The following is a 26,958-nucleotide window of genomic DNA, read 5'->3' as shown; positions in this document are numbered from 1 at the left end:
CAAATATTAATTTTATGTTTTTGAATTCATATTTTACTCTTTATAATTGTTTTAATTTAATTTTACTTGAAATGTGTAATAAATCATTATAAAATTGATGATTTTATAATTTTCATTTTATATTAAACAATAAAAAATATTTTTTAATTTTTACATTAATTATAATATTATTTCAAATTAATAAAAAATTTCGTATTTTTTTAACGCGTGAAAATAAAATAAAAACGTTAAATGACAAAATAAGACAATAAACTAAAATAATAAACAAATAAAAAATAACGAGAAAATATTAAATTTTAAATATTCACTAAAAATAAAAAATTTAAAACCAGTTAGATATATGCAAATTTCTTGGATATCATTAATAATTAGAGTTATGTAAATTAATTGGAGGTAGGTGCCTGATCAATATAAATACGATGAAAAGTGGGATTGTGCACATATGGCAACAATGAGATTGAAGGAGATGCAGAAGCACCTCACCAGACTGACCGTGGTGTTATTGATGGCCTTAGAAGCCGCCAGCCAAGCCCTGCCCGGCTGCCCGTACTCATGCGGAATTGTTTCATCGATTCCGTATCCATTCGGCATCGGCAATTCAAACCTCACCGGTGAAAACTGTTTTCTGGACAAAGAATTGAATCTCACTTGCACAAACTCAATCTTGTATCGCGGTAAAGGTAACGTCCAAATTCTGAACATAACCCTCGCCGGTAAAATCGACATGCTCACCTACATCTCCGAGGTTCGCAAAAACGAATCGTTAGGTAGAGAAGAAACACAAGGCTACGATGTCAGTCTCACAACACCGGTTTTTGGCATTTCTAGTGAGGACAACAAGTTCGTGACCGTAGGCTGCGATACCTACGGCTATCTCAACAGTTTCCGGAACGGCGCAGAGTCTTCAACGGGGTGCTTGACCAGGTGCGACACCTTAGAGAGCGTTGAAAGCATGCAGAGAAGCGGAAACTGCACCGGCATAGGGTGTTGCCAGGTCGACATTCCTCCAGGGATGAAGAACATCACTTTTCAAGCTTTGTCCTTCAACAATTTCAATTCCACTTCCGATTTCAACGACTGTGGCTTCTCTTTCGTCGTCAAAAACGGCAACTACACTTTCTCCGTCGATCATTTAAACGGCGCCCCGTTCAGTATGACACCTATTGTCATGGATTGGAGCGTTGGAAACGACACGTGCGAAGCTTCCATGCTCAGAGCAGATTATGCATGCAAGAGTCCTTATAGCGAGTGTGAGAACTCCCCGTTTGAATATGGTTACCGATGCAAATGTAAACAAGGCTTTCAGGGAAACGCGTACCTTCTCCATGGCTGCGAAGGTAATTCATTGATTTATTACTTAATCTAACCTTTAGACTAATTTAACAACTAAATTTTGGATTCAAATTAGCTTACGCATTTATCTTAACATATTATTAATTTAAACGTGCTAATTTTTAATGCTATAAACAAGGTCTTTGTCATATACGTATTATATATGGCATGATGGGTTGAGTTTATAAGTCTCTTTAGAGATTTCATGCATAATAGTGGTTATTCCAATTACACTGTAACCATAATCAAACGAAATATATTAATTATTAATTCCCAATTCATTATATCTGTTTATGTCAAACATTATCATCCTTTGATAATTTATTAATTTGATGTCAAGCTTTTTACTCTTGAAGTTCTTTCTCTTTCCTTCTTGTTTAAAATAAGTTATTTTTTTATATATTATTCATGTGTCTTATTTGATGTGTCATTTAGATTTACAATTTGATTTTGTTTCTAGACATTCCGGAGTGTACTAATAACAAACACAATTGCGATAGTGAATATCATTGTCGTGAAACTTTGGGCTCTTTTGAATGTTTCTGTCCTGACGGACTTATCGGAAATGGGACAAAAGAAGGCGGAGGATGCCACCCAAGGCAGCCGGCCGATGCTTTTACGAAGATCGTCATCGGTAAGTAAATAAAAAAATTTATTTCAGTTTTGTTTCTGTTGATGTTTTCAAAAAAATGGTTATTCAACACTGAATTAATAAAATAATTTGTGGTTATATACAAACGAAGTGTTACTATGAAACCTTGAACAAAAATACTCATTTAACATAATACATATTAACAGTTTACTTTTTTTTTTTAACTTAAAATATTATTGTTATTAAAGTAAAAATTCTAATTTTGAACAGATATCAAACTGTATTTTTTTATATAAAAAAATGGTTATTAAAATTTTCTCACTCTATTGTATAATTGCTTTATTCATATTCATACTTTGGTAACAGGCGCCGGTGTAGGGTTAATTGCTCTGTTCATAGGGATTTCTTGGTTGTACTTAATGTACCAGAAAAGGAAAGTCTTGAAATTAAAGCAGAAGTTTTTTCAGCAGAACGGAGGCATCATTCTGAGACAACAACTCTCCACAAAAGAAGACTCATCTCAGACCACTACAATTTTCAGTGCAGAACAACTTAAGAAAGCCACCAACAATTTTGATGAGAGCTTAATCATAGGTAAAGGAGGTTATGGTACAGTTTTCAAAGGATTTCTCTCCAACAACAAAGTTGTAGCAATCAAAAAGTCCAAAACAGTGGATCAGAGCCAGGTGGAACAATTCATTAATGAGGTCATTATACTGTCACAGATTAATCACAGGAATGTGGTCAAACTCTTGGGATGTTGTCTGGAAACAGAAGTTCCTTTACTAGTCTATGAATTTGTTAACAATGGCACCCTTTTTGATTATTTACATAAGCAAGGTCAGGGAGTAAATGTGTCATGGAAAACACGTCTAAGGATAGCTACAGAAGCAGCCGCAGCTCTATCATATTTGCACTCAGCAGCTTCCATACCCATCATCCACAGAGATGTGAAGACTGCTAACATACTCTTAGATGACACTTACACTGCCAAAGTTTCTGACTTTGGAGCTTCAAGATTGGTTCCACTTGACCAAACTGAAATAGCCACAATTGTGCAAGGAACCTTTGGGTATTTAGACCCAGAATACATGCAATCAAGCCAGTTGACTGAAAAGAGTGATGTCTATAGCTTTGGGGTGGTTCTTGTAGAGTTGCTAACGGGGGAGAAACCTTTCTCTTTTGACAGGGCAGAAGAGAAAAGAAGTCTTACAGCTCACTTTCTATGTAGATTGAAAGAGGATCGTCTGTTTGATGTTCTTCAGGTAGGACTTTTGGATGAAGAAAACCAGCAGGAGATTATGGAGGTTGCTATTCTTGCTGCTAGATGCCTGAGACTTACAGGGGAGGAAAGACCTGCCATGAAGGAATTGACAATGGAATTAGAAGGAATAAAGCTTACAAAGAAACACCCTTGGATCAATGCAGGAAGGAACTTTGAGGAGAGTGAATACTTGCTTTATGAGGCACAAAGCTCTTATGAACATGGTGATAGTAGTAGTGGCCAACAAAATACTGGATATGATACCTTGAGAGAACTTGAACTAATTGACTTTGGTAATGGAAGATAATGTTATTGTAATTTGAAATAAAGAAAAGTCTAGAATGCTTTTTGAGTTTTTCTAAGGTAAGAAAGTTTATAGTTATGAAAGGTGTAGAAAATCCTTTGTACTCCCTTGTACTTGACATTAGTAAGAAAATTTGAGTTTTCTTTTCTAATTCTGATCTCTTCCTGATATCACAGCTAGGTTTGATACAGAGAGTTGAAAGAAAAAAAAAAGAGATTTGAGAGAAAAAAAGAAGAAGAAAGAAAGGGAGTTGAGAGAAAAATAAAAAAGCAGAAAAAAAAAGTTGAGAGAAAAAAAAAGAGTTGAGAGATGAAGAGGAATAGGTGTATTACCTTCCAATTTTTCGTCTTTCAAATGATAATTATGAAAAATGGACCTTTATATGAAAGCATTGTTAGAATTTCAAGGTGCTTCAGATATTGTACAAAAACGGTATGAAGAGCCTCAAGTTAAAGGAACCTTATCTCAAGAAAAAAAAAGAATCCTAGGCAAAAAAAGAAGTAACCTAGACAAAAGTAAACAAATATTTTTTTGTCGATAACCTCAAACCAATCAATGAAATATTGATTAATATGTAATCAATTGAACACTACTTAGAAATGAAATAGTCCAAATATTCGTAGAATGTTTTTGCTCCCATTATATCATTTGTATCTATATATATTAGGATCAAAATTCATAATTCGAGAAATCAAAATAAGAGGATTGAACCATTTCTTTTAATTCTTTTAAATTTGATAAATGTTGGTTGATAGTGTATTTCATTCTATTTCGATTATTCATAGTATAATTCCCTATTTAATATCATTGGATTCCATATTCGAAGTTGCAATTGAATCAATTCAATACATTTCTTAATCATAGCTCCTATATTGGATTTGAACAAGATTTCAAATCAATCTATATTGATTGACGACCTCCATTATCTTGTTGCTAGTAAATACATCTATTTTAGGTTTTAGATCGTCCACATTAGTTTCACAAGAAGTTTGGTCCCATTTTTTTATGATCCAAGTTAAATACAATTTATTCAAATATATTTTAGGATTCAAACTAAAACTTAAATGGCTAACCACTATTTTAGGATTCCAATTGTACCTCTTTAAAGTTTCACGGTGCTTCCACTTGCAAATTAAATACACAATTTTAATAAATTTGTTTTTGCATGTGTAGTATAAGCACAAGACATATACATACATACAAACATAAGTATTACTTGTTGCATTTCCTAAATAAAGATTAGAAGTTTTAGAAAAAAACTATGTTGATTGCATTTACTAAAGCAAAATTTGTATTAGTAAAAGAAACTTAAGAAAGGACAGTAAAGATAGTCTTCTAAGTATGCTAAGATTTCAAATAAGGTTGTTTTCTGGTTAACATACCAATAACAAAAAAGTCAACAATTCAATTCTCAGTATGACTAACACAAACAACCCTATTTCAAATAATTATTTTTATTATAAAATTATCACCATTTTATTAAAATTCAAAATAAAAATAAACTCATATCTTACATCCCGAAACTCAACAAAATTGTAAAATAAATGTGAAATAAAAATTCTAAGACTAACCAACAGCTTTTGGTCCTATCCAAATTCTCATTTTTACTGTTATGCATCATCACTTGAATTATCCTCTAGTCCTAAGTGAAGAACATCATCATTGTAATAAAAAAATACAAACACAAAAAATTAAAATGTAAGCTAACATAACAAAGCAAAAAACTTTTCTTTCATTAAAATTCAAACATATAGAAGTTTACCAAGAAGACTTATTGAAAAGAGAAGTGAGACACAACGAACAAACTTAAAAACCTTGTCTTTTCTAGTTAGGTAGTGTGATCCTTCAATAGTCTTTAACAAAACTCAAAAATTTAGATTGTGAAAACTAAAACCAGTAGAACAAGTAAACCAAATATTTCACACAGTTTTAAAGAGCAACTACTCTCGCTAATGAAAACAATCACTCTCAAGGAGCACTCCCTCGCTAATGGAATAATCGCTCTCAACAAGAAACCTCTCTGACTAATGAATTAGTCGCTCTCAAGGAGCAACATCTCTAGCTTTCATAAGTTTTGGATGTATAGCATAAGTTTTGTACACTTCATTCTTAACCACCATGATTAACTAAAATGTTGTAGCTTGGTATATGTTTAAATTGTGACAAATAGGACATAACATATGGTGCTTTATGGATTTTCTAACATTTGCAATTTACACAAGGACACCTTATCTAATATCAATCTCCTTAGCTAGGTTGGGCCAAAGCTAGAAGAGATGTTATGCTGAAGTTGATGAGTGCATATGTATGCCCACATTTTAGATTTAATTTCAAAATTTTAGGGAGAATCTTGTGCTTAGATGGTTGATTTAAAGTGAATTTGTGACGATTGGATTTATCGAGTTTAGGAATTATAAGAGACTTAGAATGTGATTTTTAGTTGCATAGATTATGTTGGATAGTCTAATGCTTGTTGATGCAGTTGGAATTAAAGTTTGAATTACAATTTTGAAAAAGAAAGAAAGGGCTAATATGTAAATAGAAGAAATTTCTGGACTTCTCTACAATTTTGGAAAATTAAGAAGGGCATAAATGGAATTTAGGAGACAATTCAATTGATATTAGAAAGATAATTAATTAAAAATAGAAATATCAACAAAAAATATCTTCTAAATGTTTTTATAATTATCTAAATCTTTTAATTATTTGGAAGATATAACTTATTAACAGAATATTCAGAGTACAAGCCCTATATAAAGAGACCTAGGGGAGTGTTGAGACCTCGGCAAGCGTACCGGATCGTTCAAGTAATAAATCAGTAAGTCCGAATATCGTTTTCCCAAGGGATTTGTTTTGATTCACAGATTGATTAAAGTTTACTAATTTAGCGATTAATTTTACAACACAAGTAAGATTTGCATACAGATGAAATTAAAGAGGTAAAAATAGATGAATTAAAGTTCACTGGGGTTGAAATTCAAGTTCATCACTCCGGTAATTTTCTACTAACACAATTTCTCAAAATTAAGCATCGACATCCTAGGCGCATGCAGTCCTGATTCCTCAGAGACAGTTCTTAATCATTCAAACTAAATTGCTAATTCCTTAGCTAATTCAATTATCAGATTTGCCTTAAACACAATGTCACAGATGACTAAAAATTCCCTCCTATGTCTAGGACTCGAAATCCTTTAGCAGTTTTATCCTAGGTCCGCGGTCTCATACATTTTCCAATGATTTAACCGTTCAAATAGCTCAGATTTCCATCAAAAGCATGAAACATAAGGATAGAACACAAAATTCATACAAGATCATGCATTAATAGAGAAATTACAAAGAGTTCAGAAATTTACTCTCAACCCCAGTGAAATGGGGTTTTAGCTACACATATACAACATAGAAGAGAGAAATGATGGATTTGATGGTGGAAATTGGAGTTTTTCCACCATTGAAGCCCCTTGGAGCAGCTGCAGCAGCGTCCCTGGTCTTCTCCCCGTTTCAGATCTCGTTTCTCCAACTCTGAATCAGCTTTAAAAAACATAATTGAGTCACGGGTTCATTTCTGGACGAACGTCCAATTTCCTGGACGAGCGTCCAACTTCTGGACGAGCGTCCCAATGCTAGACGAACGGTCCAATTCTGGACGAGCGTCCTCTCTTGGTCATTTTATGGACGAGCGTCAAAGTGCTTCTGCTGGACGAACGAGCGTCCTCTCCTATTCTGGACGAGCGTGCACTTTGGCGAACGTCTTGGACGATTGGACGAGCGTCCACTATCTGAACGAGCGTCCCAACTTCTGGACGAGCGTCCCAACTTCTGGACGAGTGCGCGGACGAGCGTGCTGGACGAGCGCCCTCCTGCAGACGAACGTCCCATGCTGGACGAGCGTCCCCTGCTGGACGAGCGTCCTCTGCTGGACGAGCGTCCCCTTCTGCGCGTTGGACGAGCGTCCTCTGCATGCTGGACGAGCGTTGGACGAGCGCTGGACGAGCGTCCTCACTCTGGACGAGCGTCCTCTTTCTTCTATGTGGCGCCCAAGCGCCCCTTTTTATCTCGCGCCCGGGCGCGAACCTATCTGTAAATTGGCGCCCGGGCGCCCTTTTTCTCACGCCCGGGCGCGACCATCTCGGTAAAATCGCGCCCAGAGTCCTTTTTCTCACGCCCGGGCGCGAAACTTTCGGCAAAACAGCGTCCATTAAGCCTGGTCCAAGTCTTTTATGATATCCAATCCTTATTTTTCATCAAAATAAACAACAAAAGCATCAAAAACATTTAAACAATGAAAATTATACTAATATCAACAATTATACACTTTTCATGAGAATTAACACTAAAACTTACTCAAAAGGCCCTCAATATAAGCAACAAAAACAAGTAAACTTTTCACCTATCAAACTCCCCCAAACTTATATATTTTCGTGTCCTCATGAAAATAGACAAAAACAACACAAACGAACCCAACAAAGCAGTTAGTATTCCATCACATAATCTCTGTCACAAAAGTAAAGATTGTACTTACTTCTCCAAATATTCAGATCAAATGTTATACTTCTTTATTGACAAATTCTTGAATCCAAAATGATAAGACAACCAGAAAAAGAATAAAACCATAATGCTCAATATGTGTTTATCTCAACCTGCAAGTGTTTACAACTCCAATTCATACTCAGATTGTCATCAACTACTTCATCAACTTTTGCAAGTCATCTCATATACACTTCAAACATTCTGATTCAAATCAAAAGGACTTTCTTAGGTTATAACTTGGCTTGGCTAGAAGAAACATGGTTTTACAGGGAAACAAAACAACACTAAAGAAGAGGAGAACAAGAACATAACACCATTGAAACTTTATTCATCAACTACCTCTTCATTCATCTCATAACACATTTTTTTTTTGAATTTTTCTCTAATTTTGATACTTTTTTTTTTCAATTTTTTTTTTCATCAGTTTAAGACTCAACTGATTATGATTTCCCCCAAACTTAATTTCTACCTATCATCTTGACAAATATGTTTCTTGTTCTCTTCTCCAAGAGTGTTGGATAAGGTAGATTGTTCTGTAATAAGCTCAGGGTTCACAACAAATATATATAAGGCTCAAACAGGATAACAATGGATGAATATTCACATATGGGTGGTCATCTGGCCAAGTAGCTAATTTCATCAAACAAAACTGCCTTTCTCATTTCTAAACCAGAATGCATCTGTGTTAATAAGAATTATGCAAAAACCAAATTCATAGCAATAACAACTTCTCACTTGCTCTCAAAGCTTTCTCATTACACTCAGATATTCAACTTCTGGGTCACCATCAATCAGATTCAAGAACGAGTCATATATAATCATAACACAAGCTCTAAAACTCAGATTTTTCAATAACAATCTCACAATCATGCCAGTTATCATGGACAGAATTCCAAATTCAAATTCAAACTTCAAACACACAATTCACAATCAAATCAAATCAGAAACATAAATCAATCCACACAACCAGACATATTCAGATTCAATCCACACAACCAAAAGAACTGAAAACATAAATAGATAGAGTTAGAAAGCTGGGTTGCCTCCCAGTAAGCGCTTGTTTAACGTCTTTAGCTTGACACCTGTTAAGCTCATGGTGGATTTTTGATTTTGGTGAGCTTCTTTCCTCTGTTCCACCAACAACCCTTCCACTGTTTTCTAGATATCTTTCTGGTTACCCTGGAGTAAGGAGCTTCAACTTCAAATCTTCCGTCTTTGGTTTTACTTTTGAAAACCCACAACTTATCTTTCAGTATAATTGGCTCTCCTAATCTGGGCTCCTTGCTTTGCATCAACAACTGGTGGTCATCTGATTTATCACTTACACACATGATTTCATTTGCAGCTTCAGGAATTGCCTTTTCTTCATTACACTGCTGCACATCATCAAATGCATTAAAAATTACCTCCTCATCTTTGTCTTTCAGTTTCAGCGTTCCATCATCCATATTAATGACAACTTTTGTTGTCTTCATGAATGGTCGTCCCAGAATGAGAGGTACTTCTTTGTCTTCCTCCATTTCCATGATGACAAAATCTGCAGGGAATATCAATTTGTCTACCTTTATGAGCACATCCTCTACCACTCCATAAGGATACTTGATTGATCGATCTGCCAATTGTAGAGTCATGCGTGTAGATTTCATCTCCAGATCCCCAATTTTCTCAAACATAGAAAGGGGCATCAGATTTATGCTGGCTCCCAGATTAATTAGAGCCTTTCCAACCGCCAGTTTACCAATGGTACATGGAATTGTAAAACTACCTGGATCTTTAAACTTTGGTGGAAGCAACTTCTGAATGATAGCACTGCACTGGCCTTGTACTTCTATAGTTTCTTCCTCAATATACTTTTTCTTCTTCGTGAGCACATCTTTCATGAATTTCGAATAAGCAGGTATTTGTTTCAGTGCTTTTGAGAAGGGCATCTTGATTTCCAACTTCTTGAAAATATCAATGAAACTCCTGAACTGTTTTTCCTTCTCGTTTCTAGATAGAACCTTTGGATATGGAAGAGGCTTCTCATACATCTGTTCTTTCTTTTTCTCTCCCTCTCTCGCTTTTTCACTTTTTCTATCCTCTTTCTCTTCTTCTTCATCTCCCTGTTTACTCATCTCATCTTTTTCTTCACTCATTTTTTTTAAACTCTCTTTCTTTCAGAATTCTTCCTGACCTTGTAGTAATAAGATTGCATTCTTCCTTTGGATTTACTTCAGTGTTTGCCCCAAAGTCTTTCTCTGGTTTTTCTTCCAACTTTTTAGCTAATTGACCCACCTGAATCTCCAAATTCCTAAGTGAGGCTTCTGTACTTTTATGGTTGGAAATTGATACCTGCATAAACTGCTGAAGAGTTTCTTCAAGTTTTGAAGTTCTGTCTGTCAGAGTAGGTTGTTGCTGAAAGTTCTGTGGAGGTGGCCTATTGAAAGGAACAGCTTGTCCCATACTCGGATGAGGTCTCCATCCTTGATTAAAACTTTGACGTTGATCATAATTCGTCTGAAGACCTTGATTTCCCATATAGTGTACTTCTTCATGAGACATGCTTTGCACTGCACATTGACCATTATTATGATTTCCTCCGCACAATTGACAACTCTGAACCATCTGATGTTGAAATTGAGAAACATTCTGCAGTTCTTTAAGTAGCTGAGATAACTTCTTCATTAATGTCTCAAGTTGCTGAGTCATAATCTTGTTCTGAGCTAGTAAAGCATCTTGAGTTTGAAGTTGAAGAACACCTTTTTGTTGAAATTGAGCTCTCTCACTCTGAACTTCATTATCATTTGCAACCATATTTTCAATCAGTTCATGTGCTTCTTCAGGCGTCTTCCATCTGATACTACCTCCAGCTGATGCATCTAACATTAACTTTGTTTGGGATTTCAACCCTCCAAGAAACAGATTTAACATTGTAGGCTCATCAAATCCATGAGTAGGGGTTTTTCTCAGTAGGCCTTTGAATCTATCACATGCTTGACCTAGAGTTTCATCAACATCCTGTTGGAAAGAAGAGATCTCCTGCTTTCCCTTATTGACTTTGGACTGAGGGAAGAACTTATTCAGAAATTTAGCAACCACATCATCCCAGACTGTCAGACTATTCTCTGGAAAAGAATTCAGCCACATTTTTGCATTACCAGCCAACGAGAATGGAAATAAGCTGAGTCGGATTGCTTCATCTGGAACCTGGTGAATCCTCACTGTATTACAGATCTCCATGAAAGTAGCCAAGTGAGTGTATGGATTCTCGTGAGATAATCCATGAAATTGATTGTTCTGCACCAGATGAATAAGAGCTGGCTTCATCTCCATGTTAGAAGCATTCACCACTGGTCTTGCAATACTGTTGAAGTGCAGAGGTCCTGAGAAAGTATTATAATCTGCAAGAGTACGTCTTCCTTGCCCAGAACCTTCTCCAGTGCGATTATCTTCCATTTCTTCTTTTCTTTGACCAGATGATGAGTCCAGAATTTCTTCAGAAATAGCAGAGGCTTCTCTGGATTCTCTACTTTGTCTCCTTCGTCTGCTGTTGTTTCTTCGAGCAGTTCTTTCAATTTCCGGATCAAAAAGTAGATTTTCAACCTGTTCTCTGCTTCTCATACAAAACACAAACCAAAAAGAAACAATCCAAAAATACACAATCTCTACAGATGATAACAAATATGTACAAGAATTCAAATATAATCACAATACACACTTAAACAACAGATAGCTAAAATCAACTAAACCAGATAAACAACAAACAATCAACGAAAACAAAAACAAATCCCCGGCAACGGCGCCAAAAACTTGTTGAGACCTCGGCAAGCGTACCGGATCGTTCAAGTAATAAATCAGTAAGTCCGAATATCGTTTTCCCAAGGGATTTGTTTTGATTCACAGATTGATTAAAGTTTACTAATTTAGCGATTAATTTTACAACACAAGTAAGATTTGCATACAGATGAAATTAAAGAGGTAAAAATAGATGAATTAAAGTTCACTGGGGTTGAAATTCAAGTTCATCACTCCGGTAATTTTCTACTAACACAATTTCTCAAAATTAAGCATCGACATCCTAGGCGCATGCAGTCCTGATTCCTCAGAGACAGTTCTTAATCATTCAAACTAAATTGCTAATTCCTTAGCTAATTCAATTATCAGATTTGCCTTAAACACAATGTCACAGATGACTAAAAATTCCCTCCTATGTCTAGGACTCGAAATCCTTTAGCAGTTTTATCCTAGGTCCGCGGTCTCATACATTTTCCAATGATTTAACCGTTCAAATAGCTCAGATTTCCATCAAAAGCATGAAACATAAGGATAGAACACAAAATTCATACAAGATCATGCATTAATAGAGAAATTACAAAGAGTTCAGAAATTTACTCTCAACCCCAGTGAAATGGGGTTTTAGCTACACATATACAACATAGAAGAGAGAAATGATGGATTTGATGGTGGAAATTGGAGTTTTTCCACCATTGAAGCCCCTTGGAGCAGCTGCAGCAGCGTCCCTGGTCTTCTCCCCGTTTCAGATCTCGTTTCTCCAACTCTGAATCAGCTTTAAAAAACATAATTGAGTCACGGGTTCATTTCTGGACGAACGTCCAATTTCCTGGACGAGCGTCCAACTTCTGGACGAACGTCCAATTTCCTGGACGAGCGTCCAACTTCTGGACGAGCGTCCCAATGCTGGACGAACGGCCCAATTCTGGACGAGCGTCCTCTCTTGGTCATTTTATGGACGAGCGTCAAAGTGCTTCTGCTGGACGAACGAGCGTCCTCTCCTATTCTGGACGAGCGTGCACTTTGGCGAACGTCTTGGACGACTGGACGAGCGTCCACTATCTGAACGAGCGTCCACTATCTGAACGAGCGTCCCAACTTCTGGACGAGCGTCCCAACTTCTGGACGAGTGCGCGGACGAGCGTGCTGGACGAGCGCCCTCCTGCAGACGAACGTCCCATGCTGGACGAGCGTCCCCTGCTGGACGAGCGTCCTCTGCTGGACGAGCGTCCCCTTCTGCGCGCTGGACGAGCGTCCTCTGCATGCTGGACGAGCGTTGGACAAGCGTCCTCACTCTGGACGAGCGTCCTCTTTCTTCTATGTGGCGCCCAAGCGCCCCTTTTTATCTCGCGCCCGGGCGCGAACCTATCTGTAAATTGGCGCCCGGGCGCCCTTTTTCTCACGCCCGGGCGCGACCATCTCGGTAAAATCGCGCCCAGAGTCCTTTTTCTCACGCCCGGGCGCGAAACTTTCGGCAAAACAGCGTCCATTAAGCCTGGTCCAAGTCTTTTATGATATCCAATCCTTATTTTTCATCAAAATAAACAATAAAAGCATCAAAAACATTTAAACAATGAAAATTATACTAATATCAACAATTATACACTTTTCATGAGAATTAACACTAAAACTTACTCAAAAGGCCCTCAATATAAGCAACAAAAACAAGTAAACTTTTCACCTATCAGGGAGGCAGAAATCATAACTCATTGATTCATTTAGACTGATGCATTTAGACTCCTCCATTGGAAGCAATCATCCACCACTTCTCTCACTTTCTTTTACCATGTATTCCACTTTATTAAGGAGGGCTGAGCTCCTAACGCTATTTCATTGTAACTTCATTATGGATTTTGTAGTTAAGTTGAATTAATGTAATTGTTTCTTTTTATTATTGATTTAGGTTGTTATTCTTCTATGTCTTTCATCTCTCAATCATATTAAAAGTAATGATTTCTGCATCATATGATGTTTGAATCTACATGCATAATGATCACATGAATTTAAGGGTTTCTAGGTTTGAATGAGAATTTACTTTGATTGAATTGAGGAACTATCATGTGATTTAACAAACTTTTGCTACTAATTAAGAATCTACTTTGATTGGTGGTAATAATTTCAACTCTAATTAATTGAGAATTTACTTTGATTAATTAACTTTTAAGAATAGATAAGATTAAACACAATGAGATTGGATTAAGAATGTACTTTGGTTGAATTCAATGTGGATAATCTAGAAAGATCTTGCATTTGATTGAGAGTTTACTTTTGTTAACTGTATGATTACCCTCAAATTAATTAAGAATATACTTTAATTAATTTGAAACTCGAACAATAATCAATTGAACAATGAATTGTAGTATAAGCGATGATGAATTTATCTTGAAAAAGTAGTAGAATTAACCTATTTTATTGTCATTGTTTCTAAGTTTCTTAATTGTTTTTCAACATTCCTCAAACATTAACTTCATTAACATGGTTTCTCACTTTTATTCTTAAGCATTGCATAACATTCATAAGAGTCAAGTATTCAAAAGCAATTCCATATTCATTGGGAGACGATTGATCATGGTTACTTTTGTAGAAAAGAATAGGCCTTATTTCCCAACCAAAGAGGGAGGGTGAATTGGTTCAACATTAAAATATTTGTTCTTTTCAAAACCTTTGAAAGTCTTTAACACTTTGTCAAAACACAAGCAAATAAAGAATGTAATGTAATAAAAAAAATAAAGGAAAGAAAGACAGACACCAAGTTTCTCATATGTGTGATGTTGGGTTATCTTCCTCTAAACAACTCATAAGGTGTAAGCTTCAACATTGGTATAATGATTGTTCTATTGAGCACGTAATAGGCTGTATTGACTGCATCTGCCCATAAATATTTAGGCATATCCCTCTCATTTAGCATGGTCCGTGCAAGTTCTTCCAAAGCCCTGTTCTTTCTCTCAACCACTCCATTTTAATGGGGAGTTCTGGGAGCTGATAAGTTATGAGATATCCTCATTTCAACATAGTAGTTGTCAAAGTTCTCATTTTGAAATTCCCTGTCGTTATCACTTTTGATAGACTTGATCTTGAGATATTTTTCATTTTGTATCATAGATGCAAAGTTCTTAAATATCTTGAAAATAACACTTTTGATAGCAAGAAAAAAAGTTCAGGTATATCTAGAAAAGTCATCAACAATTACCAAACAGATCCATATGAAGCAACTCAAGAGGTCTAGAAGTAGACATTTCTCTCTTAGTTTTAAAGGATGATCTTGTTTGCTTTTCCTTTTGACAAGCATCACAAAGCCTGTCAGAATTATACTTTATATTTGGTAGACCAATTACAAGATTCCTATAGACGAGTTTATTTAGTTTAGCCATATGAATACGAGCAAGTCTCTTATGCCATAACCAAGGATCATTATCTTTAGACAACAGGTAGATAACAGATTTAAAGGATGTTTTCCTAAAATCAATCATATAATATTGTTATATCTTTTTCCAATTAATATAAGTTCATTTGAGGAATCATTGCAGATAAAACAATGGTTAGGTTCAAAGGTAAATTTTAACCCTTTATCACAAAGTTGACTTATACTGAGAAGATTATGTTTCAATCCTTCAAAACAAGCAAAACATTTTCAATCACATATGAAGATGGTGTTTGAATTTTACCAATTCCAACAATTTTACCCTTGTTGTTTGATTGAGGTCGTACCTAAATTAAATTAATATGTAATAAAGTGCAATATAAATAGGAAGTGACTCCTAAGTTGTCTCTTAAGACCAAATATTGGTTCAGTTGTTAGATTGAACACTTGGTGGAGGGGTTTTGTGAAGAGTTTTGTGACTTGAAATGCACTAAATTAAAACATGAATTCAACACAGATTAAAAATGGTTGGCAACTAGATCAATTACAATGCTTCCAATCACAGATTAACAACAATTAAACACTACTCTCACCCCTAACCCAACAAGAATTAACAAACCAAGTGAACGTTAATCCGATCTTCAAAAATGCGAATTAAGCAAACACATTGCATAAACCCAATCAAATCTACACCCATGGTCCAATTAACTAAGCAAAAATCAAACACCAATTACGTAACTGAACATATACCTAATTGCAAGCACAAACCCGAATTGGCATCATGCAAGCCAAGAACAACACCATCAATTACAATCCAAAAATCTCAAGCAATCATTGCAATATTCCCAATTACCAACCACGGATTTACACTTCCATTAAACTAGATTGAAGCAACTAAAATAGAACTGAATACATTAAAGAAGTGTTGGAAACGAAATTTAATTTCAATGCAAAAACGAAATTTGAGACAAAAATGAAATTGGGAGACGAAATTGCAACATTCAAAATGTAAATTGAAGCAAGAATGTAAAACGAAAATTAAATTGGAATTAAAAACGGGATTCGATACATAAAGAAGGAATTGAAAGCAAACCTAAATCCCCTAAAGAGGGGGGTAGAAAACACACCAAAACCTTGAAAATCTAAGGGAAAATGTGAAAATGAGGGAGAGGAAAGGTGACCTAAATATGATTTGGGTATTTAAAAACCCCATACGACGAAAATGCCCTCTAAATTCGCTTCTTCTAAATGTTGACCGAAAATGGGTCCAAAATCATAAAGTTTAACCCAATTACATTATAAATGAATTCAAAACGAAATTAAACTATAATGTTGACGTGGCCAGACTCTTGTCCCAAAATATGCTTCCTAAATTTCCTTGCAATTAATAATTGGAATAATTAAGACCAAATAATTCAAATTAATTAAAATAAGAATTATTAGTCAAATTAAGTTGAAATAGTGAAAATGAGACAATAATGAAGAATTAAACACAATTCACTAATACAATATGGTGCAGAAAGCTTAGTGAATAGTGCAAAATAGTGATTCATCATTGTTGTCTCCATATGTGACGTGGCTACTTATCTTGTAAGATAGGTTGATGAATCTGGTTGGATTACTTGTCATGTGTCTGAACTATTCATTGTCCAAATACCACATAGCTTGCTTTTCTTCGTGTTTAGCACACATTTCAGCTGTATTTGATTTTGCCATCATACTTAGGTTTGTTCGCAGTAGACGTTGGTCTTTATACAACTTCCGATCTTCCTTGTGATTGTTCTCAGTCTTCCTTTTATTCATTAGAAATTTTGTAAACTTTTCTGCCATCAAGTTTGATTCTTTCCTTATAATTTCATAATATTGATGCTTCTTTCTTCTTCTTGAGTTGATTTCTGATATGCCTCTATCTTAAATAACTCATACGAGCTGTTAATGATAGGACCACACATACCTTTACAAGTTGTATTCAAGAAATAATCATTAAATTCACTCTTACTCATGATCAATGAGATACTAGCCATCAAGATCAAAACAATCAATTACACGGAAAATCAAATCGATTAGTTTTCGAGTGACTTTCAAAAAACCTTCTCTCATTCCAATTGTAGAAAAGCATAGGTCTTATTTATCAACCAAGAAGGGGATGAATTGGTTCAGTATTAAAATATTTGTTCTTTTAAAAACCTTTGAAAATCTTTAACACTTTCTTGAAACACAAGAAAATAAAGAATGTATTGTAATAATAGAGATAAGGGATAGAAAGAAAAACACCAAGTTTCTATACTGATTCGGCCTCAATGCCAACATCCATATCTCTTTTAATCAACCTGAGATTGAAAGTCACTTCACTATATAGATTGGGTTATACAACAAGAATTACAGAGACCCTCTCTCAATGCAATCTCCTCTCCAACTCCAAATCTAATATAGATAACAAACAACACAAAAAGAACAATCCTCTTTCTACAAAAACCTATTGAGACACCTCTCACAGAAACCAAAACAGCATGTTTTCTTCCTGGCCACTAGCAACAAGGAACCCACAATCTAGAGATTTTAATCGATTATGCATATAATGTAATCGATTAAAAGTTGTAGTTTGCCCTAGTTAATCATTTGTTGATATCTGATGAATCTGACTGATTACATACTCACTATAATCGATTAATTCATACAAATATGCATTATGCAAAGAGTTTTATCATTCAAAACCATGAATATGCATACCAAGAATATAAACTCATGTATAACCACAAATGTATGCAAACCAAACAGTTCAAGCACAAACAAGCATATTAACGCAACTCTAAACAAGCATATTAACGCAACTCTGCATGATGTGTGCAAGAAACTATTAAAACATTTATGTTGTTGTCATCATCAAAAACACACAAGGGTTTGGGTTTAGCTTTAACATAGCGCCCCTATACATAACTTCAACCCTATCTACTTTCTTGAATACTACCTGGCAATACTGAAGTTGCCTTGAAAAGTAGTATTAATTTGATAGCTTCAACAACAGCATATAAAATTTGGCGCGATTGTCGGGGAATACAGTTAGTATTTTGAATATTTTGATTCTTATTTTCATGTCTATTTTTATCTTAATTTTTTGTTAACAAATATACATTTAATTTAGTTTGAGTTATTTTGTAGTCTTTAGTTATTCTTATTGTTAACAAAATCTTTCTTCTTGTTTTAATTAAGAATTTCTCTTGAGAAGTATCTGAGGCTAGTTTGAATATACTCTAGCTTGGAAAGACTTGGTCTTTAAGTTGTGCATTATGACACACCTCTCTTTCCTAAGAGTGGACCCAAACAAAGTCTTACTTATATCTTACTTGAAATTTGTCTCTAAAACAAGGACAAAAGAACAAAAGAAAGAAAATGAAAGTCAATAACAGATAAATAACTTCAGCAGACTGCGTAATGCATGACCTAGGCTAACCCAGGAGAATTTTATCAAATTAACTTGGAAGTTGAAATGGATTTGCATAAGCTGATAAAAGTTTGAAATTTGGGTGTTCTACGAAGGGAATACTTCGTACATCTAAAGCCATAGCACCTTCATTATCTTCAGTCACAAATATATCGTCTAATCCTTTACCTGATCCTAACCCAAACAAGATAGCACAAAGAAACATTAGACAGTTAGCCACCTCCCACAACACAGTTATCCACAACATAGAGTATCCTAATAAGGAGTGGGAGTTGAGACCTGACTTATTAAATGCCTTACCTAAATTCAATTGGTTGTCAAGGGAGAATCCACACAAATATTTAAGGTAGTTCCAAATGTTGTGTGAAAATTTTAGATCTCTCAGGATCACAATAGAGAGCCTTATAATTAGACTTTTTCCTTTTACTCTTCAAGGAGCAGCTCCAGATTGGTGGTATTATCTCTTTGTATGGATTACAAATTGGGAAACCATAGAAAGATGCTTTCTTTAAAAATATTTTCCTGCATCTAGATTATCAGTCATCCGTAAAGAAATTCAAAATATAAGATAGAGAGATAGAGAAAATCTTAGTGAGTATTGAGAAAGATTCGAGAAACTTTGTGCTTCTTGCCCTCAATTTCAAATAGAAGATTTCATTTTAAGCTTTTATGAAGGCTTAAGTCCAACAGATAAGTTATGGACAAATGCTGCAAGCGAAGGATCTTTATTATATAGGTCACTAAAAGATGGTATAGATTTAATAGAATGAAAGGCAGTAGACAACCAAGAATTTGAAACAAAAGAAAATTCAGTGACCTTGTTGAAGGGAGTTTATGAGATGAAAATTAGTGCAGTAAATGGAAAAAAGATAGATGAAATATTGAATAAGCTAGAGAGAAAACTCAATGAGATTGCAAGCTTGTTTAAAACTTCAACTCCACAAATTGCCAAGAAATATGGAATTTGCATTTCAACAGAACATTATATTGATGAATGCTCTAGCTTGGTAGAAACTACTATGGAGAGTTCATCTCAAGCTTCTGCTGCAAACATGTTTGGAGGAAATATACCATATCATAATAATCATTATTGATAGCGGAAGCTATGTGAAAGCTAAACCCCCATATATCCCATATATGTTTTTGATGATGGCAACAACAGAACTGTTTTAATATTTTCTTGCACATATTAAGGAAAGTTGTTGTTTATATATTTGATTGTGCTTTAATTAAATGTTATGCATATTCTTCGTGTTTATATATATTATATGTGATTATATATGTGATATGCATATTCATTGATTAAGATTGATAAAACTCTTTACACATTTCATATCTGTATGAATTAATCGATTATAGAATTTATATAATTTGTTAGTTTCATCAGATATTAGTATTTGCTTAACAGTGGCAAAACTGCAAGTTTTAACCAATTACATTATGTAAATAATCGATTAAAACTAATGTCTTTACATATACTTGTTTACTAGTGCATTGATGAATTTTGGAGTGAAAAAGTTTTCAAATTTGCTTAAGTATTGTACTTAACCGATTACACTATTTTCTTAATCGATTAATGCTCGTATGTTTTGAAAACTTGTTTTCGATAAGTCATAACTACCTTAACGATCATATTTTTAAATGTTATTCTTTGATTAATTGCTTAATCGATTACATGTTATGCTTAGTCTGTTAAATACTTTAAATGTAATTATGTTATAATAGTGTTAATTGCTTAACTGATTACATTAATAATGTAAACAACAGTGTTAATTGTTTAACAGATTACATTAATAACGTAATCGATTAAATTGTGTCATTATTGTCATTTCTATAAACTGACATATAGCTCTTTATGTTAAACAACTTTTTGAATAGTAACTATCATCAACGTATAACGTCATGCGTTCAACGTCCAACCAAAGAATAGTCAACGTTAAAAATGACTGATGATTTTTTTGTAAATAAATGCAATTATTAGACGTCGTTTAGAATTATAATTCAACGTCAATTTGTTGTATTGGGTATATTTTGCAAAAATGCTTGGCGCGAAGGTGAAAATGTATTTACGTATGACATCGAATTCTCTAGAATTAGACGTCACAAGGATATAAAATGTCGAATGCCCCAGCGTTAGACGTTAAAAGGTTAGTGAATTGAATAAAAATTTGAGCAGATTGAAAATTCATTTATTTTATCTTAGCGTGTGATACCCTCTTCTCTGCTCAAACTTTTATGGAATGAAGTTTGACGACCATCTCATGTAATATTTCTTTCATTGGTTACAAATGCATGTCAATTAACTACTTTAGGTAAGATTTTCATTTTTTTTTACCGATTATTTTCATGTTCTTGTCCTTCATAGGCGCTTCTGCTTTCTCTCTCACTGGTGACAACATTTTATTTCGAAGAACCCACCTTTTGAAGGTTAATTTATATTTTTGTTTTGAAGAACTTATTTGTTGAACTTGTTTGTTATTTTTTTTGTTGAACTTGTTTGTTGTTGTTATTGTTATTTGATTGAACTTGTTTGTTTTTGGTTATTGTTGTTTGTTATTATTGTTTGTTGTTGATATTAAACTACATGTTCATAGTTCATGCTTTATAAAATACCAAAAACTGAAATTTGTTGTTTTTCTACTTTTTAGGTCTCGAAGAGTTGTAAAAAAGGATCACAATTAATTAAAAAAAAATTATTAACGTCGAATATTGACAAAATTCGACGTTAATTTGCTTTACTGTGAACGTCGAATTATTCTATGTTCGACGTCAATTTAATATCTCTCGTTATGACGTCAAACTCGAATTCAACGTGAAAGATCAAAAACACCGATGTTATACGGTATTTTTGTACTAGTGAAATTTGTTGAATTTATAATTGCAGGAGCGTCTGTTCTCCAAGAATCAAGAAGCATTTCTTTTGTCAAGAAATCAAATCAAGGATTCTTAAAGAGTTGCTGAATTTTCCAAGTCTGATTAATTTGTATTATGAGGTGTACTACTGCAAGATCAAAATTGTTTGCAATCCTGTGAGATTGGGGTTTTCCCTGTTGTTGTTGGCCAAGAAGAGAACTTTGGAGTTCTAGTTACTTTGAGTATGGTATCTTAAAGGGGTTGCAAAAAGAGGATTGTTCTTTTTGTGTTAGAGAAGAGAATACATTGAGAGGTTGTTAGTGTATTGCTTGTTGTAAAACTCGACCTATATAGTGGATTTGCTCCAATTTCAGGTTGAATAAAAGGAGACTTGATGTAGGCATTGAGACAGAACCAGCATAAACCTTGTTGTTATTCTTTCTATCCTTTATCTCTTTTGTTTCCTTGCATTCTTTATTTCTATGCATTCCAAGAAAGGCTTAAAGATTTTGAAAAGATTTTTCAAAGAAAATTTTTTATAAAACAGAAATTACCATTACATTATAATGAGCAGAGGAAAGTAAAGAAAGTGATTTTTTCCTTATAAGTGTGTATATGTTAATGACAAGAACTTACCGAGCCCAATATGTCATCAACACTCAACAGGCTTAGATTTTGTGAGGATTGCTCCTGTGGATCAATATTAGCATGGCTCTCCAAACCACTATGTTAAATGTCATCGTCAATAGTAAATAATGAAATGTTGACCTGCATTATTTCATGAGTAAGCAACGAAGGTTTAAATAAAATGAAAATACTTAAAAAAAGACCAGAACAGAGCAAGTTACCATATCAGGAAGTTTATCATCCTTTAGTCCACCAGTGAAAACCCAATTCTTGTAAACAACTGAACACATCTCCATAGAATACTTTCTAGGCAAAAATGATTGTTCCATAATGCCATTTGCATTAATCAGGTTTTGCCTAGCAAGTGCATTGATATTAATGGTATCATGATACTGAGGATAAAGAAGCTTACAAATGGGGTGAATCACACTGAGATTCTTGTTTGTTGCTATTGCAAATGGCTCCATCACTGCATGAGTATTTAACCTGCAACACCAAAAAAGAAAAAACTGTCAATAATAAACTCATATCCGCATATACTATATATGTGCTAAATATTGCTAAAGAAGTTCTTACCACTGACTCACGAGCTGATGATAACCAGAGTCATTTACAATTAGATAATATGAAGGAATAGTTGTTTAATATAATATGAACAATCTCTTAGCAGCAAGTGCATGTGTTTCACAGAATTTAATTTCAATGATCACCTTGAATCACAAGGAATAGTTGTTTAATAATTCCAAATTAAACTAAGTAAAGAATATAAAAAATTAGTTGTTTTATATTTCTAAAACATTAAATAAATTCAAATTGTTGTGTCAGCTGATGTACCCTATCAGTTTCCACTTGACCAATATTATATGTCCTTGAAAAGTAAGCAGTTGTTGGAAATAATGCAGTGGTCATTATTATATGACTATAGGTATAAGTATTATCATATGGAGCTATGACACATGTATGTGTTTGTTTATATATATATATATATATATATATATATATATATATATATATATATATATATATATATATATATATATATATATATATATATATATATACCTCTTCCACTGTGACCCATCCATGTTAATCTCCAACTTTTCTTTTGTTACAGTACTAGTTTGATCACCAGAGAGTGGGATCTAGCTTGCTCTTTGGAGGGAACTCCTGCAATTATTAAAATCAAGAAATTGTCCATTAAGAAGATAATGGAGCAATAAGCACCTAACATTCACTGATTAACCTTGGAAAAATCTACACTTACTTGAAGACAACAAATGACATTTGGGATTACACCAACAATCATTTCCCTTGCGAATTCCTCGTCAGTCATCCATGTAGATTCATGGTTGAAAGTGACTTCAAAGCAGCCTCATCATTAGAGCTGTCAAAGCAGCCTCATGCAGAGAAACATATAGCAATTGAAGGCTTATGTTTATGATTATATGCTGAAACAAAAAACATCATATCTGTAGAATAAAAAGCATATCCAATTTTTTTTCTCACTTACCCGTGTCACTGTTCTTGCTTATTATTGATCATAGTTTTTTACCAGACCCTCCAGCGAATTGGCAAATAGAAGCCACTAAAGCACAATCTAAAACACTACTAAATACTTTATGAGATTAGAAAGTAGATGATGTTAATTAAGATAAGATTATTTTAAGAAGAGAAAGAAAAAAAGTGGTAGAAAAAGAAACAGAAGAGGAGAAGAGATAATAAAATCAAATGACAAGTTGACAGTGGATATAAGTAGTGGTTTCGAGCCTAATTCGTTCAGATTAAAAGGAAAACAGGGTCATAGAGTTTATCTTGTTTCGTAGAAAAACCGGGTCACAATAATTCTTAGAAAAAAAAATTCTACAACATTACTATCATGGCTTTGAATTTCGATCCATTACCCTTATGACTATTCACAACACATCAAAGCATCAACGAAAGCCAACCTCACTCCCCAAAAAAAATTAAACACAGACCAGTAAAGGTTTAAAGACTCCAACATCAATGAGAGCCACCACATATATAAAAAAACAGTTGCTAAGGTACATATATATGGGGAGACATGAGTTATGTGCTTCTGATTTTCTCAGAACATATCCAACAGTACAATCTTTTAAAAACTTCAAAAAGGTTCTACAGTTATTTTACAATTCTTAAGTTATGTTAAAAACACTTGTTTATATAAGAAATTATTATATATAAGTTCTTAAGGTTAAGAACCCCTTAGCAACTCCTACCAAAGATGCTTTTGCATCACTAATCTTTCAAATAGAAAACTATAAAGCTATAATGATATCATAATATCTTAGGCAAACCAGTATCATATAACCAATTGTTTTATCTTAGGAATTGATAATCACCTCTTATCAATTCTACAAGTGAGGTTCCTACTAACCATATTTCTCAGTTCTGCATCAGTCATCGTACTCTGTGCGTAACCATAGATGGTGAAGTGCTGCCAAAAACCAAAGCACAAGCTCAATCCTAACACAAAAATAAATAATACAATCCCATCAAAATCCAACCTTAGGGACACAATCCTCATAGTAAAGTTGATGGAAGATGCGTGAGCAGAAGATCTATTGGAGCTGTATGATCATGTATCAAACATCCTCAAGCTTTCTCGTACAGAGAAACGTAGCGGAATTTGGTGAAAACTCAAAAAACCTTAAAATGGATCGAATAAGCAAAGAAGAACAGTGAAAACCCTAACCGGACACAAAAGTGAGATCGAACTCACTAGAACACAAGAAGCTAGGATTTGAACGGTAAAAAACCCTATAAACACGAGAACCCTAAAATGGACCGTTGGAACCCTAGAAAAGGGGGAAAACATAAAATGAACTGATTAATCGGTGTGAAATGGAGATTGAACGGTGAGAATGGCGCTAATCGAAGAATCAATCGGTAGAATGGTGTTTAATCGGTGGAAAAGGTGGAAAATGGATTTCAATCGGTCAAAACAAAGGCGAAATGGAAGAGAAACACTAACAGAGTATGAGATTTGGTGTTGGAGGAGACGTGCAAGGTAATGAAGACGATGATGATTCGGTGAAGGAGAAGAAATACCTTGAGGCGCGAGATGTGGTTGAACAGAAATTAAGTTACCTGAAGAAAGAATATAGACGCGATGAAGACGAATTGAGAGAAATGAAATGAGTTTGGATGGGCTTCGGTTCGTAAAAGACTGAAGTAGTACGGCTTTGTTGCAGAGGGTTATGCTTCGGTTTCGTAAATAATCGAACTAGGAGAGTTCACACACTTTGTTCCCATTGAACCGAGGTGTATAAATTCGTTTTAATTACAAAATTCTCACTACATTTTAATATGCTTCGGTTTTATGAAAACCGAGATATATTAAGTGCATTAAAATATTGTTTTTTACTAGTTGTAGCACAGTTATCTTGGGAAGATCTTTCATGATTACAGTACGAACCAAGATAGATGTGCATGTAAGAACACTAACCATAGAGATAGGAGACGAGAAGGTGCATTTTAACATATTGGAAGCCATGAAGCACCCAATTTAAGAACATTCTCTATTTTGTATTGATTTGTTAACTGATGTTGTAAATAATTTTTCTTCTAGTTTACTAGCCGTTTTTTCAATTTTTTCTCCATCTTTGGACTTTTCTTTTCCAAATATGTCGTGCCTAACTTTGGACGACAAAGAAAATTGTAAAGCAAGTGATATTGAGGACAGGGTGTCAATAAATGATACCTCTATGACGTCCGAATGTGATGTTGAGGTGGCTGAGATTACCTTAGGCAGTAAAATGTTGTCATATGTGGTTTAACCACCCGTTTTGGAGTAGAAACCATTACCATCTCATTAGAAATATGCTTATCTTGAGAGGAATGGGAAACTCCTTGTTATTATATTTGCACTACTTACTAATGAGTAGGAAGAAACCCTATTACAAGTTATCAAAGATCACAAGAAAGCAATAGGCTGAACTTTGGCTAATATTCCTGGTATTAGCCCTTCTTTTTGTATGCACAAAGTACTTTTGGAAGAGGATGCTAAACTAGTGAGACAACCTCAAAGAAGGTTGAATACTCAACTGATGGAGATTGTCAAGAAAGAGGTCACCAAGTAGCTATAAGCAGGTTTATATACCCTATTTCTGATAGTACTTGGATGAGTCTTGTACATGTGGTTCCTAAGAAATCTGGAATAATGGTGGTAAAGAAGGAGAAGGATGAGTTGATTCCTACTCGTATTCAAAATAGTATGAGGGTTTTTCATTCATGGATTAGATGCTAGGCTCTTAGGCAGGTAAGTCACATTATTTCTTTCTAGATGGATTCTCTAGGTATTTTCAAATCTATAGCCTTGGAGGCTACCTTTACTTGTCCTTTTGAAACATATCCTTATCGGAAAATGCCATTTATCCTTTGCATTGCTCCTGGTACATTTCACCAATGTATATTGAGTATTTTTACAAACTTATTAAAGCATTGTATTAAGGTTTTTATGGATGACTTCAGTGTGTATGGTTCATCTTTTGATAATTGTTTAGCTAATCTTGCAAGAGTTTTGAAGAGATGTGAGGAAACTAGTCTTGTTCTGAATTTTGAAAACTGTCATTTTATAGCGGAACAAGGTATAGTTTTGGGTCATGTTATTTCGAGGAATGGTATATCTGTAGTCCCTACTAAAATTGATATCATTTCACAATTACCTTATCCCTCTTTTGTACATGAGGTTTTCTTGGTCATGCAGGGTTTTACAAGAGGTTTATACAGGAGTTTAGCAAGATAACTAATCCTTAGTCCAACCATTTGACTTAGAGAGAGTTGTAAAGTCGTTTTTTATTCCATGGAAAGGGCACTCACTACCACTCCCATCATCCAACCACCTGATTGGACATTACCATTTGAG

The 26,958-nt window shown here is 34.5% G+C and overlaps 2 protein-coding genes across 40 annotated transcripts; one reads left to right on the top strand and one right to left on the bottom strand.

Moving 5' to 3' along the window:
- The first annotated feature begins 399 nt into the window (after positions 1-399).
- LOC108336939 (putative wall-associated receptor kinase-like 16) lies at positions 400-3,808 on the top strand. Its single transcript, XM_017573382.2, has 3 exons — positions 400-1,337; positions 1,793-1,966; positions 2,291-3,808. Exons 1-3 carry the CDS (start codon positions 443-445, stop codon positions 3,493-3,495), a joined length of 2,274 nt encoding a protein of 757 aa, XP_017428871.2. The 5' UTR covers positions 400-442; the 3' UTR covers positions 3,496-3,808.
- On the bottom strand, positions 3,140-25,349 carry LOC108337966 (uncharacterized). 39 transcript variants are annotated; one of them, XM_052881120.1, is made up of 8 exons: positions 24,599-25,349; positions 24,434-24,528; positions 23,584-23,678; positions 23,338-23,470; positions 23,136-23,240; positions 22,295-22,559; positions 22,083-22,214; positions 6,793-13,314 (listed from the first exon to the last, which is right to left on the bottom strand). In XM_052881120.1, the coding sequence occupies exon 8, from the start codon at positions 11,617-11,619 to the stop codon at positions 10,147-10,149; it is 1,473 nt and encodes a 490-aa protein (XP_052737080.1). In that variant the 5' UTR covers positions 11,620-13,314; positions 22,083-22,214; positions 22,295-22,559; positions 23,136-23,240; positions 23,338-23,470; positions 23,584-23,678; positions 24,434-24,528; positions 24,599-25,349; the 3' UTR covers positions 6,793-10,146. The 39 variants fall into 39 exon arrangements, 33 of the variants coding, with proteins under 33 accessions (XP_052737080.1, XP_052737081.1, XP_052737082.1 ...); XM_052881121.1 differs by having other exon boundaries at positions 23,584-23,681; positions 24,469-24,528; XM_052881122.1 differs by having other exon boundaries at positions 24,469-24,528.
- Positions 25,350-26,958: the final 1,609 nt, after the last annotated feature.

Source organism: Vigna angularis, chromosome 7, assembly GCF_016808095.1.
Source record: "Vigna angularis cultivar LongXiaoDou No.4 chromosome 7, ASM1680809v1, whole genome shotgun sequence".
Lineage (NCBI taxonomy): Eukaryota > Viridiplantae > Streptophyta > Magnoliopsida > Fabales > Fabaceae > Vigna > Vigna angularis.
The sequence above is the reverse complement of the archived record's forward strand: the minus strand, read 5'-3'. Positions and strand labels throughout refer to the sequence as shown.